The sequence below is a fragment of the Xyrauchen texanus genome, chromosome 29 (genome assembly GCF_025860055.1).
Source record: "Xyrauchen texanus isolate HMW12.3.18 chromosome 29, RBS_HiC_50CHRs, whole genome shotgun sequence".
Lineage (NCBI taxonomy): Eukaryota > Metazoa > Chordata > Actinopteri > Cypriniformes > Catostomidae > Xyrauchen > Xyrauchen texanus.
In genome coordinates, this window is record NC_068304.1 from 13,040,895 (window position 1) to 13,057,271 (window position 16,377).

General features: G+C 37.2%; 1 protein-coding gene across 1 annotated transcript; it reads left to right on the forward strand.

Moving 5' to 3' along the window:
- The first annotated feature begins 8,073 nt into the window (after positions 1–8,073).
- Positions 8,074–13,679, forward strand: LOC127622887 (matrix metalloproteinase-23-like). Its single transcript, XM_052097020.1, has 8 exons — positions 8,074–8,460; positions 9,653–9,795; positions 10,141–10,280; positions 10,395–10,562; positions 11,443–11,607; positions 11,749–11,859; positions 12,588–12,714; positions 13,026–13,679. The coding sequence occupies exons 1-8, from the start codon at positions 8,374–8,376 to the stop codon at positions 13,219–13,221; spliced, it is 1,137 nt and encodes a 378-aa protein (XP_051952980.1). The 5' UTR covers positions 8,074–8,373; the 3' UTR covers positions 13,222–13,679.
- The last annotated feature ends 2,698 nt before the right edge of the window (positions 13,680–16,377 follow it).

The window sequence follows — 16,377 nt, forward strand, 5'->3', positions numbered from 1 at the left end:
TGTGAATTGTTAACATATATTTGCATTGAAACGGTGATGAATAGTTCTGTTGTCAGTATTAAAAGGTCATTGTGACATACTGGTAAGCAGTAAAAACCATGAAAGCATCACACAGCAGAGATATGTTCAAAAATAAGAACAATATACACATTACAAGCTCTAAAAGTGCTCTAGTGAGAAATAATTAATATCAATGATTTGCTTTCTGTCTTTGGCATCTTATTGTAACACAAATGACAAATTATTATGCAAATGCATGAAGGCTATTGAAGTTTAAACCGTTACATCTGTTATTAGTGGTATTGTGACTAACATTAATCTGATTTAAATTGGGATCCTCACAGAATAGCGCTGAGATGAGTGATTGATGACATATTGAGAGCATGCATAACATCGGATTGACAACATTTATTAGAGGAGCAGTGTTTATGTGTGATTCATGCATGCATGCTGCAAAAAAGATCAGCCCTGATTCTAGGCACGATCTGCCGATCACAGACTTAAGAGGAATATCGGACGATTTAAGTGGTTGATCGATCGGTGCACCCCTAGTTTTTTTAAATGCACCGAGTCAGTCCTCGTGTCAGCAAAATATCTCCCTGCATGTCAACATTTCTTCTTAGACAAGTTTGTTGAGAAGTGTTGCCAGACCTGTTCTGTGAGACCCCTTAAAGGTGCACTCAGTCATTTTTTCCTCATTTAAAAAGTTTTACTTCTAAAGAAATGAATAGTAATATTGAAACGTATGTATAAAATAATGACCACTCGTGAGATGAAGAGTTCAGTCATATTAGTAACCTTATAAAAGCTCTTTTATTCTACATGGGGCAGGGGGCTGCCATTTTAGAATCACATGTCCAGCTGAATAGTATTTGCTTAATCTCAGTAACTGTCCTGTTTTTGGACACTTTCATTCATGGATTAAATTAATCCAGGCATACTGCACATAGTGAATTTCTACAGTGACATTTGTTACTGAAAATTACTTTGTTTGAATGATGCGGAATCCACACCACTAGGTGTCAATGTAAGCCATTTCCACATACGTCCAAAAATTACTGAGTGTTGCTTTAACTAAACGTTTTGAATATTTGCTTAATTGAACACCGGAATCTACTCATCAGAGACTCACAAAAATTTAAATATTTGGGATTAATTATAAAATGTTCATAAGAAGGTATCTTGCTATAAATATTGATGCAGCTAAGGGAGACTTCCAAAATATGTGTACTGTTGCAGGAGCTTCGAGGAACAGGGTTAGGAAATGCTTTTCTTGGAACAACTTATAGGAATGTTCCGGGTTCCATATTAAATCAACAGCATTTGTATGATTACCACAAAAAACATTTATTTCAGCTCGCCTCTTGATTATTAAAAAAAAAGCAAAAATCACAGGTACAGTGAGGCACTTGAATGGGCCTTTAAAATACACATCAAAAGTATAGCCTTGGTGTGTTAAAATAGTTTGCAGCATTGCATCGTCATGGTAACAGTTGTAATATTGGATATATCTTCACAATGAAGCTTAGTAAGCGATTGTATCACTTTAAAATCATGTTTGACACATTTTGACACTTTTTTTAATATATTTATAGTTTGGCCTCATTCAATTCCATTTGAAGTGATTTACTGTTACCGCAGTGTTTTTTTAAAAAACATTTTTAGAGAAGTTATTTTACAAGCGAGAAGTGAGTTACAGTTATTTTGTGGTAATCAACATAATACCACAAATGCTGTTGATTCAGTTTCACTTGTGTTGGTCTTTGCTGATTTCTTTTGATTTTCCCATGATGACAAGCAAAGGGGCACTGAGTTTGAAGGTAGGCCTTAATACATGCACAGGTACACCTCCAATTCAGTACACCACCTATCAGAAGCTAATTGTCTAAAGGTTTGACATAATTTTCTGGAATTTTCCAAGCTGGCAAATTAAAGGCACAGTTAACTGTGTGTAAACTTCTGACCAACTGGAATTGTGATATAGTCAATTAACTGTGAAACAATCTGTATGTAAACCATTATTAGAAAAATTACTTGTGTCATGCACAAAGTAGATGTCCTAAACGACTTGCCAAAACTATAGTTTGCTAATATTAAATCTATTGAGTGGTTAAAACATTAGTTTTAATGACATGTACACTTATGACTAACAACTGTATCTCAATATTTTTAAGCCTATTGACGCTATTTGATATATATTTTGATAATTATGTATTTGTTCTAAAATAGAGGTACGTTCTATGAAAATGTCCTTAAAACAAGCTATAGATGCATACTGCTCTTACTATTTTTCCAGTATAGTGTGTATAGGCCTACTGTGCACATTGTGCAACTTTTCTCTAAGCAAAGAATACTTGGGTGCCTTGCTGCATTTGCCAAAATGTTCAGTTTACAACAGAGCATATTTAGAAGGATAACCATGTACAATGCAAGTCAAATATAGAAAGCCAACGTAGATAAACAAATATGGCAACAAAAACAAGCAGCAACACTTTACATTAGTTCCATTTGTTAAGTGTTTATTAAGGGTTAATGTATGACTAATAAGCCATTTATAAATGCATTATAAATAATTGATATGTGGATATAAAAATATGAATAAAAAGGGTGACTTTCATGCAATACCTAGTGAGCATGCAATATGTGAAATACGATGATAAATAGATAGCATTTTAACTTGCATGTTATAAATGCTTTATAAAAGCTCTTTTTCATACATTAATCAAAAACTTAAAATGACCTAATTATTGATTTATGTCACACTGCACCAAAAAAAAATAAAATAAATAAAACAGACTAGTGAGATTAATTGGAGGGATTATGTAATTTTGCTTCAGTCTGCATTGTATTTATATTCATTACTGTTATGTTTTGAGTCACTTGTGTTGTCACTTTCCATGTCACATTAATGTCAAAAGAATGGTGCTACTCGTGGTGTCCTAACTGACCATGTCCTAGTTACCTAAAGTCCTCTGCAAAAACACTTTTCAGGTCTTAATGCTCATATACAGCATATTTCATATAATAAAGCCTGATGACCATTAAACCATTCTGAACTTTATGGAAAGGTTTCTAATGTTGGCAATTCCTTCATAAATGGTTGTGTGTCCACTTTATGTTAAGATATATTTTCATAGGTTATTAATGTTGATTAAGTGTTTTTAAAGCTGAAATGTGTAATTTCTGAGGCACTATTGCCACCGAGGAGAATTGCATTTTTTTGTTTTTGAAAACTTTGTTTTTAAAACAGCTTTCTGAATACGCACATTGGTCCCGCCCAAACTCACGCCATTTGTGGAGTAATGTTGTTGGGTGGGGTCTATGCGAGTCGCTCAAAACAAACACGGCGATTTATAGACATACCTGTCAACACTCCCGTTTTTCCCGGGTGTCTCCCGTATTTCACACCCATCTCCCACCCCCTCCCGTTTTGGTTTCTCTCGGGAAACTCTCGTAATTTGTATGGCCCAAACCTTGTTATATGATAATAATAATCATATCAATATATTATTCAAAGATTGTTTAGTTGCCAGATCTTGTATAAAACGCATCATACTCACCCAGTCGACACTTCATACAAATTTCAACCCATCTGTGACCTCAACTTGGCAACCTACAACTCAGTTGCGCTGTTCATATCTGCGCAGGTTGTAGACGCGGGAAGTTGAATCAAACATCACTGGTAGATGGAAGGTGGTGCTCAGGCGAAAATATACATGTAAATTTAACAACAGCTTGACGGAAGAATTTAATTGCCACGCCTTTTGCAAAGTGTGTCGCACTGATTTTAATATCGGACACGGTGGGAAAAATTACGTTAATGACGTCCCAAATGTTGACAGGTATGTTTATAGAGTGCCACTGAGACGTAGTGTTTATATTTTTCGAGAAAACATGAATGTTGCTGCATATTTAGCTGAAATTGAAGAAATAGAAGTCACCTTTTTATGCATTTCGTTATTACCACATATTATTTATTTATTTATGATGCACTTGTAAATAAAGTATTAGCCATCAATGAACCCCTTAACAAAGGAAACATTATTGTAAAGTGTTACTAAAACAATTGACGTATTAACATGTGATCGTAGAAGGGAAACGTAAACTGGAAACATTTATTTTTGCTTCTGAGCAACTATAATTGTTTTGTGTAGGTACTTGGAAAAAATTCCCTCCCTCCAAGATCAAGGATTTACACACCGGGGAAAAAAACCAACTTAATCTGAATCTGTCTTGTTTTTTGTTTAATTTTTTAAACAAACAATTGTAGAGGTTTTTTATGCTTATAAATAGTAAAAGAAAATACACTTCTGTTTGTAGTGCATTAGGAAACTAGGAAGAAATGTTAAGTATGAGGGAAAGGAGAAAAAGGTTAAATGCAAAATTTATCGTTTTACTGACTATGATGAAGATATTTTGATATGTCAAAAATCTTCAGAAGATTTTGCCCCCATATCAAGTTATTTGTTTAGTATTAGACTGACTTCCGGGTTTTGCTGAAAAAGAATATTCATGTATCGTGAAGTTGCATGCCAGTCACCATGCAACCAACAAACATCTCATTAGTAACCACCAAAAACATTCCAACCAACCAAAGCATGTATAAATCTCACCCACCGAAAAAATATCTAGTATGGTGATGTATGCATGTGCTGTATCTGATAAACCTGAATAACATGGAGCAAATCTGCTGAAGCTAGTACATACTTGCATCAAAAGACCTGCAGCTGTCATTATTGCTGAATGGGTGCTCTAAAAAAATACTAATATTAGTCTTTAGTTTTTGCTATTTCCAACAGTCCCATAATAAAATATTTTATTTTTATTTTAAAAGAGTTTTACTTTGAACTTGAACTTTTACAAATCACAGCAAACTATATTTCTATGTATGATTTGTATTTGTGGGGGAGGTCTGATGGTTGGAAGGCTGTGTTGCAGTATCATTTCAACCCTACAAACATTTGTTCCAACTTTTGTTGAAACATTATAGTGGGTTGGAAGAGGTTTTGAGCTGTTTTCCTGCGGCAGGGATGGGCAGGGGGTGTTTGTGTGGGAAGTCACTCATTAGTGTGAGTATTTAGGCTGATGTCATGGCCAATCATTAAGTGGGTGCAGGAGCCAGAGGACCTACTGATGGATCGATGGCCAATTAAACTCTCATCTCTCAGGGCCCCTGAAAGAGAATCTCCTGTCCTGCGATTCTTTTTCTCCTCTGTCTTTCCACCTCCCGCTCCCTTTCTTTTTCACTCTTTCCCAGAGTAAGTGACAGGGAAGGGTCAAGCAGCCCCCTGTTCCGCAGTCATCTGGAGCGCAGCCAAAGCTTGGGCCTCCAGCCAAATTCAAAACGACTCGCAAAAGATATGGGGCTGCCTTTTAGGTGCCCTTCACCAAATCCACATTTCTCTCAGAATTCCATATCTTGAAGCAAGGAGGTAACCGTAATGTAAAAATTAGAGAATCTGGAAAACCTATAATGGCTGACCACTAATCTGAGTACACAGGGGAACATGTCCCCCTCGATGTCTATGGTGGTTAGAGCTCTTTTATTTTTTTTATTATGGTGTTTTTATTCTGGTGATGTCACTGCAATTTTAATGATATTGTCTGAAAACCAACTTTCAACCTGTCTTCTGAGTTCAAAACAATAGTTTGGAGAGTTTACAGCAATATGGCTACATGAATACGATACATATGATCAAGTTAATTTACGGTTGCCAAACAACATAGCAACTCTTCACATTAATATAGAACATCCAGTCAGAGGCCTGTGTTTATGGTCAATTAAACGCAGCTCATCTAATTAAAGGAATTACATGTTTTAAATATTAGATTAGCAAGTTTTGTGGAATGAACCTCAATAGGACTTGATGGGTGACCAGTCATTGTTCAGTGCACAAACTTAACTTTTTAATATTCTTACCCCGCATTGAGATGTATACAAAAAAGCTGTCATGCATTTTGAATGTAAAGCCAAACAGCACAGAACAGCCTGTACTGTACAGTAAAGTACATTAACCCTGGAGGTCAAGGCAAAAATCCATCATTAGTTACTGACTTCCTCTCAACACATGACTGACTTCAAAATGATCTGTGAGTTAAAGTAAAGCAATGTGAAGAACCCCAGGCTGTTTCTGAACCCTTCAAAGGTCAACTAAACTAATGAGGTTAGAGCTAGAGACTGAGGGCCATTTGTCCATGAATGCCATGTGAAATGCCAGAATTCGCAATTGCCAAATTTTCACCTCATTCTACACAATGGATTTTTAATGAGCATAGCTTATGCATGCATAATTTGTGGCCTTTCAGAATGCTGCTGTCAGCTCCCTTGGTTAAAGGTGACTTGGGAGTCGAGTATGATATCATTGATATGATAGCAAACAGTAAGAATGAGGACAAAATAAGGGCTTTTTTTGTTTGTTAAGGAATATGGTGAGCTGAGTCTTCAGTTGCCATACTTTCTGTTCTGTACCTTTGCCCAGGATGCTCCATGTGAGAAACACACATTTGTTGTGACATCACTTAGGTAAAAGGGGTGTGGTTTAGTGTGGGTGAAACAAATTCAGGTTAGCATATTCCCCCATTGATTTCTATTAGGAAAATGAAGAAAAAAATCCTATAGATTTGCTTAATTTGAACGATTTGTCTGCACTTATAGTAAACCCAGAACTGATTCTATTTCACAAATTTCTTTCATAAAGATGCTGACAAAAAGACCGCAATGGATATAAGCAATTATACAACAGTTGGTTCAGGTCCTTGAATCTGACTGTAAGAGATGCATTCCAAGAGTGATGATATACAGTTCAACAGCACTGGGACGCTTAATTGTATCACTCCACTTTCTGTGTTTGTGGCTTTCCATGTAGTGGTGGGGATTTTGATTTGTTCATTTTTATTTTATTTACTGATTCATTCAGTGACCATTTCTGGATGTTGCATATTTACACCAGTAGGTGGCGACAAATGAGCGTCTTTTATGTTATGAGTGAGTCATTCAATCATTGACTCAACTGCCAAAATGCCAAAAATAGTATGCCAATGGCGTACTATGTCTGAATCCACAGTATTCATAAAAGAGTAAGTGAGAAATACCCGGATGAAACTAAACACCACTGGTTCAAAACAGAGTATTGAGATCAGTGCAGGGAGCAAGTTGTGCTCTTCTTTCTGAAATATTTCTGCTGGTGGAGAATAAATGCACAAAATGTTTTGTCTGCAACGTAAATTATTCAAAATGTTTTACTTGTTTGTTGCTTAAAGATGCACTCAGTAACTTGTGTAATCTTGGATTTACAGTGACACCTAGTGGTGTGGATGCAGCATCATTCAAAATCAACAGATTTCATTTACAGATTTCATTGTAAAAATTCACTATTCACAGTCAGCTATGATTAATTTAATCCAGGAGTGTAAGTGTCCAATAACAACACGTTACTGGGATTAAGTGAGCAGTGTTCAGCTGGTTGTGTGATTCTAAAATGGCATGAGGTGCCCCTGCCCCATGTAGAATAAAACAGCTTTTATAAGGTTACAGATATGCCTAGAGTCCTCATGATTTTATACATATGTTTCAAAATGACAATTCATTTCTTTAGGAGTAAAACTTTTGCACCTTTAATGCTTAATTTAAGGACAAGATGAAATGTGAAATCACTCATCTGAACACTTTAATGTTTCAACTGACTTTATTACACGATTATGTAGCAAAAGTCATTAAGCTGCAGTTTTTAAAAAGTGGAAAAACAGCAACTTTTAGGCATAATTTTCCGTCCAAAAATATAACTATTGATAATTACTGAAATCCATTGCTACCTGAAATACCTGTAAAATCAGGTAAGTGTGTTTTCTGTCATTTGTTGACAGTTTTGCGTGCGTGTTGTCACGGAGAAATCCCCAAGAAGCAATTGCGCGAACTATTCCTGCTATTTCGGACAACCACTCTGTTATTCTGAGAGGAAATACATCGACTGCTTGTATGGAGATTGAAGGGACTCCAGGGGAGGAGAGGAGGAGGTTACACATCAGATTGAAGCGGGGAGGCGCTTTTATACTCCTGCAGGATCCTTTCTGCGCCCCGGAGAGAATTAAAGTTCAGGCGAAGAAACAGAAGTGTAGTAAAGAAAGTGCACTGCACGTGTTAAACATGTTTACCAGAAGCGTTTGATCGTGGAGAAAAAGCCTTTTGCACAGAGACACGCTTGTCCAGCAAGAGTGCGCACAGATTTGGATGGATTTAGTCCAGTGGAAATACTTGAATTATCAAAAATGGATGACCAAATATGACTGAAGCACAGACACAAAGTGGAAGATAATCTGTCAAAGAAATAGTAAAAGTGAGGAAAGTTTCCATCTCAGGGCTTGCATGATTTAAAGATGCGCTGGATTTGTTCCTGTGTGCTGTTGCTGATGGTTTTGGAGAATGCTGTGCCTGTGGCCATGCCTGCGTGGAGTAAACACAAGGTAAGGAGATAATATAATGCCCCAGCTCACCTTAGTAATGTAAAGTATTCAATGTTTGAAAATGTAATCGTCACAAATGAAAGTAAGCAGCAGGTGGATAGACGAGCAGTGTCCTGACTTCTACACTTCATCTAAAACTAATTTAAAGCACATTTGTCTAATTCTTGCATTATTACAATGCATAGGCTAATTATACAAAGTGTATGACCATTTGATGATGTAAGAAACAAAATAGAATTTTTGTCCTTTTAAAATGACATTTGTCACACTGCATAACTATTTAAATGAACTGCATATGTGTTTGTTAATGGTTACCACAAAAAAAGAAGGAAAGAAAAAAAAATAAGAAATAACGACCATTTACAGCACCTCAAATATGAACCTAAAACATTAAAAGTCCCTGTCAACTACACATTAACACACTTCAAGACATTCTGTAGTGGATCTTATACATTTTCATCTGGTAAAAAGTTGTAAAAGCTTTGCAAATAGCAAAAGGAGGAGGAAAAAAAATGTTGAAGGTCAATGGGAGGGGGAGAGGGTGGTCTAGGCGGATCTGTTCACATGTGGGTGACAGATATTCCAAACCTTTTGCAGCATGGGAAGCTGATATGATGAGATGAGACCAGGTAGAACCAGCACTGAACTGAACAGCTGATTTGCTTTGGGCTATGAGCAGTTCATCCATTTATCACCATGCATCTGTCTGATACCATCTTTTGCCTAAACTTGTGTTGCTCAATATTGCTTCTGAGTGGAGATGTACTATGTATGTACCAAGCTGCAAAGTTTAATCTGAAACCAAACACCTTCATTTCGTTGACAGGATCTTTGGTTTCACTTGAAAATTGCTGGCAGGTTAAGTCAGGGTTGGTGCAACATTCTGCAGGAAGGTATGCAGAGAATGTGCAGAACTGAGCCCCTCTGAAATATGACTTACATTAGTCATGTGGATCAGAACCACAATTTGCCAGTTTACACTTAGCCTACAGGGAATCTGACTTGGTGATTTACCCCAGGAACACCGTAAACATGTCACATCTAGTACACAATAGTTTACAATATATAAACAGTATGTACAAAATGCAATACAAAATATGATATTCCATTTTCAGCAGAAAAATAAATGCAAAGGAAAAGCGTATCTATGCGTATCACACTTTCCACATTTGTTTTTCTTTATTTCATTCAGGTGGCTACTATTCAGTTGCATAAACCATGTGTGCAGACACCTCCAACTGTGCACATGCGATCACATGGAGGTCGGGGCCGGTCCAAGCGCTATGCCATCAACCCACTGGGCAACAAGTGGGAGCATTTCAACATCACCTACAAGTGAGAGAGATAGGAGATCACCAGGAAAGGAACACCATTTACTCACTATATCAACATAAATAGGAGAAAAAATTAATTTGATGACATAAGAAAAACTGTAGTTGACTTGGAGTGAATGGTCAAAAAATTGTCTTTCATTTGAAGATCATGATTGTTTTAGACATTCTGAAGTAAATATAGGTGAAGGAACTACAGATTGAATCCAGGAATGTTGGGTCATTGCCAAACACAGATTTAGAGCTTTTGTAAATGTGCATTTGAATTGTTAGCAGACATAGAGACTCTTTGAAAGTGTAATTCGCCATTCCTTTTTGTCTAGTGATAATTTACGTTCCTTTCTTAAAGGATCACAAAGTTCCCAAACACGCTAAATAAAGAGGATACACGCAAAGCTATCAGTATCGCCTTCACAAAGTGGAGTGATGTTTCTCCTCTGACTTTCACTGAAATCACCAACCCCAACAAAAGTGCTGACATCACAATAGGTAAGTCTGCAGGAACAGAGCCAAGACATCAAGCATATGAACTTGGTAGAGAATGCCATTCAGCTGAATCTCCCATTTTTGTGAAAGGCTAATCAGCTTTCCTTTTGGAGTTAGGCTTCTACACATACAATCATACAGATTGTTGGTGGTCTCCACTGCACCCATGTTTTGATGGTTTGAATGGTGAGTTGGCCCACGCCTTCCTTCCCCCACGTGGGGAGATCCATTTCGACAACCATGAATTCTGGATTCTGGGCAAATCTCGCTTCAGCTGGAAGCAAGGTACTGACCTACTACATTTATTGAAAATGGGTGGATGTGCTGGTCAGGAAGTGGATAAGAATATCAATCTAGGGGGCCTGTATAGCTCAGCGAGTATTGACACTGACTATCACCCCTGGAGTCACGAGTTTGAATCCAGGGTGTGCTGAGTGAATCCAGCCAGGTCTTCTAAGCAACCAAATTAGCCTGGTTGCTAGGGAGGGTAGAGTCACGGTCGCGATTAGTGATTCTCGCTCTCAAAATTTGTGTGTGAATCGCAGAGAATAGCATGAGCCTCCACAGTGTTACTTAAATGTTATGCAAGCGTGACGATTTCATGCACAGGCGGAAATTAGTTTTTTCTCAAATTAAAGTAAAAATAAAATAAAATTATACATGGCATTGTACATTGTGGCAATGATCCATGCAAAGTTCAACATAATTTTTGGCGTCTTCACCAGTAATCCCTTTCTGGATAATGGTTTCGAAAACCAAATATCAGTTTGGTGACTTTTGTGAAGCTTGGTCTGAAGATGATTTGCACCAATTTTGGTGAATATTGGACTAATGGTGTAGGAGTAGTAGTAGTAATAAAACAGTATGTCAATCCATTCAATATGGCAGGCTTTTGTTATTTTAAAATGTATTAAAGCATTACATAAAATTGGTTTGCAATATTAAAAGCATGTAAAAGTTTTACTGCCATGCTTTCAAGCTTATCGAACCCAAATTTGGTGGAATTTGGAAATATATATTTTTTCTTACATGATTCAAGATGGCAGAAAATCTAGTTGGGTGCATTTAGACTTTGGACTGTTGGTTCATTATTATACTGGTTTATCATTCTACTTTAGCTCATCCATTCTCCAGTTTGGTGTCCTATTGTTCTTGTCCTGTAAAGGTATATGGCTGAATGACCTGGTTCAGGTAGCTGCTCATGAAATTGGACATACCTTAGGACTCTGGCATTCACGGGACCCCAATGCTCTAATGCACCCTAATGCAACCTACACAGGTCAGCGAAATATTGCCCAAGATGATATCTGGGGCATCCAGCGCCTCTACGGTAAGCTAAAAACAGCTGCAGAAATATAAGTGCAGCAAGTGGTCGGTTTCTTATGTTTTTTTGCTCAGAAAACCATCATGTTCAACATCTCTCCACCATTTAAGCTTGTTGCTCTCATCTGTGCATGCATTTGTGTATCAGGGTGCATGGACAAAAAACGTGTATGTGATCCCTGGGCACAGTTGGGCTTTTGTGAGAGGAGGCGGAGCTTCATGAAGAAAAACTGCCCGCAGCGCTGCGACCTGTGCTACGGTGAGACACTGAAACTATTGAAAAGATCACACTCCTACATCTTCTGCCAGCATTACACTCCCATACCAACATTCTTTCACTTGTTCACAATATTCTTTTTTCATTGGAAATCCATTAGAATAAAAATGGACTTTACATGGGCTATTTTAGAACAGGAAAATATTTTTACACAATGAATGCGTTTACATGCACAGTCTTACACCAATTGTACTTAATAAACCAACAAAGTGTTTGGTCATGTAAATGCTTTAAGGTTTTCTTTTATTGGTGTATGTCATAAAGGGTTTAAGCAAAAGTAGATTTTTTGCAAATTACCCCAATTTCGCTCTGCATGTTTACACCTTTAGTCATGTTCTTACTGGCTTATCCAATGTGCGCAAGAGTTGTGCGCATTACGCTTTATCTGATGATTTCAAGTCACTTGTAAATGTGAGTTTCTTGTCGAATTTTTGGAATACGCTGATTTTTTATAGTCATTAGCATATTGGTGTGCATGTAAACACACTCATTTGGCCTTATTCACGTGAAACGTTTATTAACAATCTGCGTAAATGCTTACATAAATGTTATTGCTGCATCAGGTCAGAGTTTCTTTATTATAATAAGAGCAATTTGTTTTGATTTATCAATGCAACGCTTATGTCTGGTGTAGACATGGTGTATCAAACAAGTACATACTGTATGTTTGTGTACAACACACAGACATTTTAATGTCCTTTGCACCTCAGAGCCTCTGGATACTGTGTCCACCCCGACCCCTCCACCTGAAAATGTGAAGATCAAAATTGTGCCAAGAGGAAAAGTTGTGGGCTTCCGCTGTGGGACAAAAAATTCCCTAGTGCCTCCAAAAGTCAGGTAGAGCATTCTTTACTCCTAACACATAGATCAAGGAATGCATTAAGAGAATATGCAGTGTGTTATTTCTCCACCACTAGTGGCAACAAAGTGATTTGCAAAAAGTGTTCAAACATGTAGACTTGCCCTAAACTCAAACCATTGGCTGAGACAGCATTGCTATGTTAGGGCACTGAAACAAATGAATTGCAATTTATTTTGGTGCCAGAAATGTTACACTGCACCTCTATGATCAGAGCTTGTCTTAACCTGTCTATTACACATCAAGAGCACTGTTCTGTATGTCATTTTAACCATCGTGTCTTATTTAGCTGGTATAAGGACGGCGAGCAGCTACTGACATCCATTCCTGGCTATATTGTTATTAAAGATCGGGATCTGCGGCTCGTGGCCAATGAATTCAATGAAGGGACGTACACCTGTCGCATCCATCGCCGCGGTAACATAGTTTCTGCTAACTCCTGGGCCATCCGCTTGAAGCCAGAGCTGTCCTCCAACAACAGCTGATGAAGAGAGGATGGATTTATTGACCACTTGCTCTATCTCCAGGGCTTGATACCACTCTGACCACCACTGCAGTGAACCCATCTCTGATCAGTGATCAACTCCAGACTCTCTTAAAGAACAACCTGCAATGGTTTGTTTACAGGCAGATGTGCTTCTGTGAATCTCAGATAAGACAATGTGAATCTCTTGAAAACACATACAGATCACCATTGGGATTCTTTCAAGGTTCACACAGGCATGAATAATGAGTAAATACAGTCTCGTTGAATCTTAATGTAGTGATTTCCAGCCCAGGAAAAGTCATGGATTAATAATACAATTAATACATTTCTATAATGGTAAACATTTTCTAGTTAAGCTCTCTAAAATCTTAAATATTTAATAGACTAGTAATCACAAACTACTAAAAAAGTTATAGATAAATCATGACTATTCAGTGGTTCTTTGCATTGTAACCCCCCACCACCAATTTAATGCTGAAGAATTTGAGTTTTCAAATAATTGATGAATAAAATAATTCCCATTATTCTGAATGATTATACTCATTAAAGGAATAGTTCCCCCAAAAATGAAAATTCTCTTATAATTTACTAACCCTCATGCCGTCCCAGATGTGTATGACTGTCTATCTTCTGCTGAACACAAATGAAGATTTTTACAAGAAAATTTCAGCTCTGTAGGTCCATGCAATGCAAGTGAATGGTGGACAGAACTTTGAAGGTCTTAAAGGCAGCACATAAATTCGAGTGGTTAAATCCATGTCTTCAGAAGTGATATGATAAGTGTGGTGAGAAACAGTTGGCAATTTGCATCACCTAAAACAAAAGATTTATAGTAATATAGGACTTACTAGATCTGTTTCTCAACCACACGTATATTGCTTTTGAAGACGGATTTAACCACTAGAGTCCTATGGATTCATTTTATGCTGGCCAGAGTGGATAATTGGGGGAAATCGGGTGAATTCCCGGTGGGCCGGTTAAAAATTGGGCTGGCAGGTGTGCTTGTTTATTAATTAACTTTCATCATGTGTCACATAACAGTTGCAGACTGTCCGTTATTTTATTCAGTTTTTGTTCGTTCTGATATTTAAGGGATCAGAATTGCGTTCCGTATTATAGTGAATGCAATCTGTACTGTATTTTATCATCTCACACTCAAACAAATAAGAGTGTGAGCTGTGAGAGACCAAACACTCGCTGTTGCGCCATCACGGACACTTCACTGAACAAACTGCGCAGATTGCCTTCAGTACTGTATCATGTACAAAAAGCCTCTCAAACCGACAGTAACCATATTGCCATTGTCCATAACATTTACATTCAAAGGAAATTAAAAAAAAAAATGTCCACAATTATTATTGTTGCTAAATGGCACTTTTCTTAAATAGCATGTACATATTTAAAGACAATCACACAACCTTCATTGTTTCCTAAATATTTCATCAGATCTGTTGCTATGCTAATTATCTAAAATACAAAGTAGTGACAATTTGAATTGTGAGTCTGTACATCTTGAAATATTTATGTACAGTTAGTTCTTTAGTGTTATCATTTGCTAAGGTAGACTTAAAAATGAACTTGACTTTAAAGGGAAAGTTCACCCAATCATCAAGTTCACCTCATAATTATTCTCACTCTCATGCCATCCCAGATGTGTAACTTACTTTCTTCAACGGAACACAAATTAAGATTATTAGAAGAATATCACAGCCCTGTAGGTCCATAAAAGGCAAGTGAATGGTGGCTTGAACTTTGAAGCTCCAAAAAAGAACATAAAGGCAGCAAAAAAATATTCCATACGACTCCAGTGGTCTTCAAAGGCAATGTGGTAGTTATGGGTGAGAAACAAATTAATTTTTAAAATCTAAAAATTCTTCTCCCTGCCCAGTAGGTGGCAATATGCATGAAGAATGTAAATCACCAAAAATAACTCTTAAGTGGAGATATATAGTAAAAAAAGGACTTAAATGTTGATCTGCTTCCCATTCACTAGCATTGAAAGGATCAACAGAGTGAAAATATTTTTCTAACAATTTTTGTTTGTGTTCTGCAGAATTAAGTCATACACATCTGGGATGGCATGAGGGTGAGTAAAATTAGAAAAGGGTTTCATTTTTGGGGTGAATATTAATCCCACTTCGGCCCCGCTTTTGTGTTGCCTTTATGTGATTTTTGGATCTTAGTCACCATTCACTTACATTGTGAAGACCTACTGAACTACTGCCTCCAACAGTATAAACAGGGCTACTGGCTGTTTTAGCTGTTAGTTGTTATTCCCCAAAAATTGTATATTATTGGACATTAAAGGTGCTGTAATACATGCAGTAGTGATTGTCTTGTGGTCCCAGTGAAAACACAATGAACATAACACAAGAGAAATAGAGTGTATATCAAGTTATTTTACTCTCATTGGCCATAAATGGTTCAGTGAATGTTTGTTGTGATTGATGCCACTGGCGTTACTGGCAAAATGATCTTTTGATTCACAGTGATAATCTAAAACAAGATGTCCCCTTATAATGTGTCTGACAAAGAGTTTTTTCAGACACCACAAAAGCTGGTACACACATAATCCAACTGTAGTCTTTCTGTTTTATGTAAACAAACACAAGTCCTAGTACCCTTTTGTGTTAATGCTGTCCCCCGCTGGGATTCAGTAATGTAAACATTCAGCAGGCAAAACTTTTCCAAAAAGTCTGGGACCCATGCCACAGAATAGCACAGGGTGTAAATGCCAGGTCTAGTAAAAAGAGGCAGACACAGCTACTGCCAGGCCACCAAATTATTACTTCACATTAGAATCCGGGATGAGTTAGTGTCCATTTGAGGGAAAACGGCTAACAAAGTTCAGAATAAACATAAAACAATCAAAGACATGGAATGTGATCCACACAAATTATGACTGAAAACTAAAACCAGACACTATTTAACTGAGAAAAGAAGAAACATTCCACATCTATAAAAGAAAGTGAATGGATGGAGGACAACCAAGTCCTGGGATCCCTCCCCCATCCTGGAATTAGTCCCAAATTTGGCCCCTCTTCAAGTATGAAAAGATTTAGACAGTGAATGCAGATTAAAGTTAGTTTTATGCATAATTGAGAATGGAGATGTACTAGCAGATGCTGAAATGGCATAATGCAAAAAGGTTTAA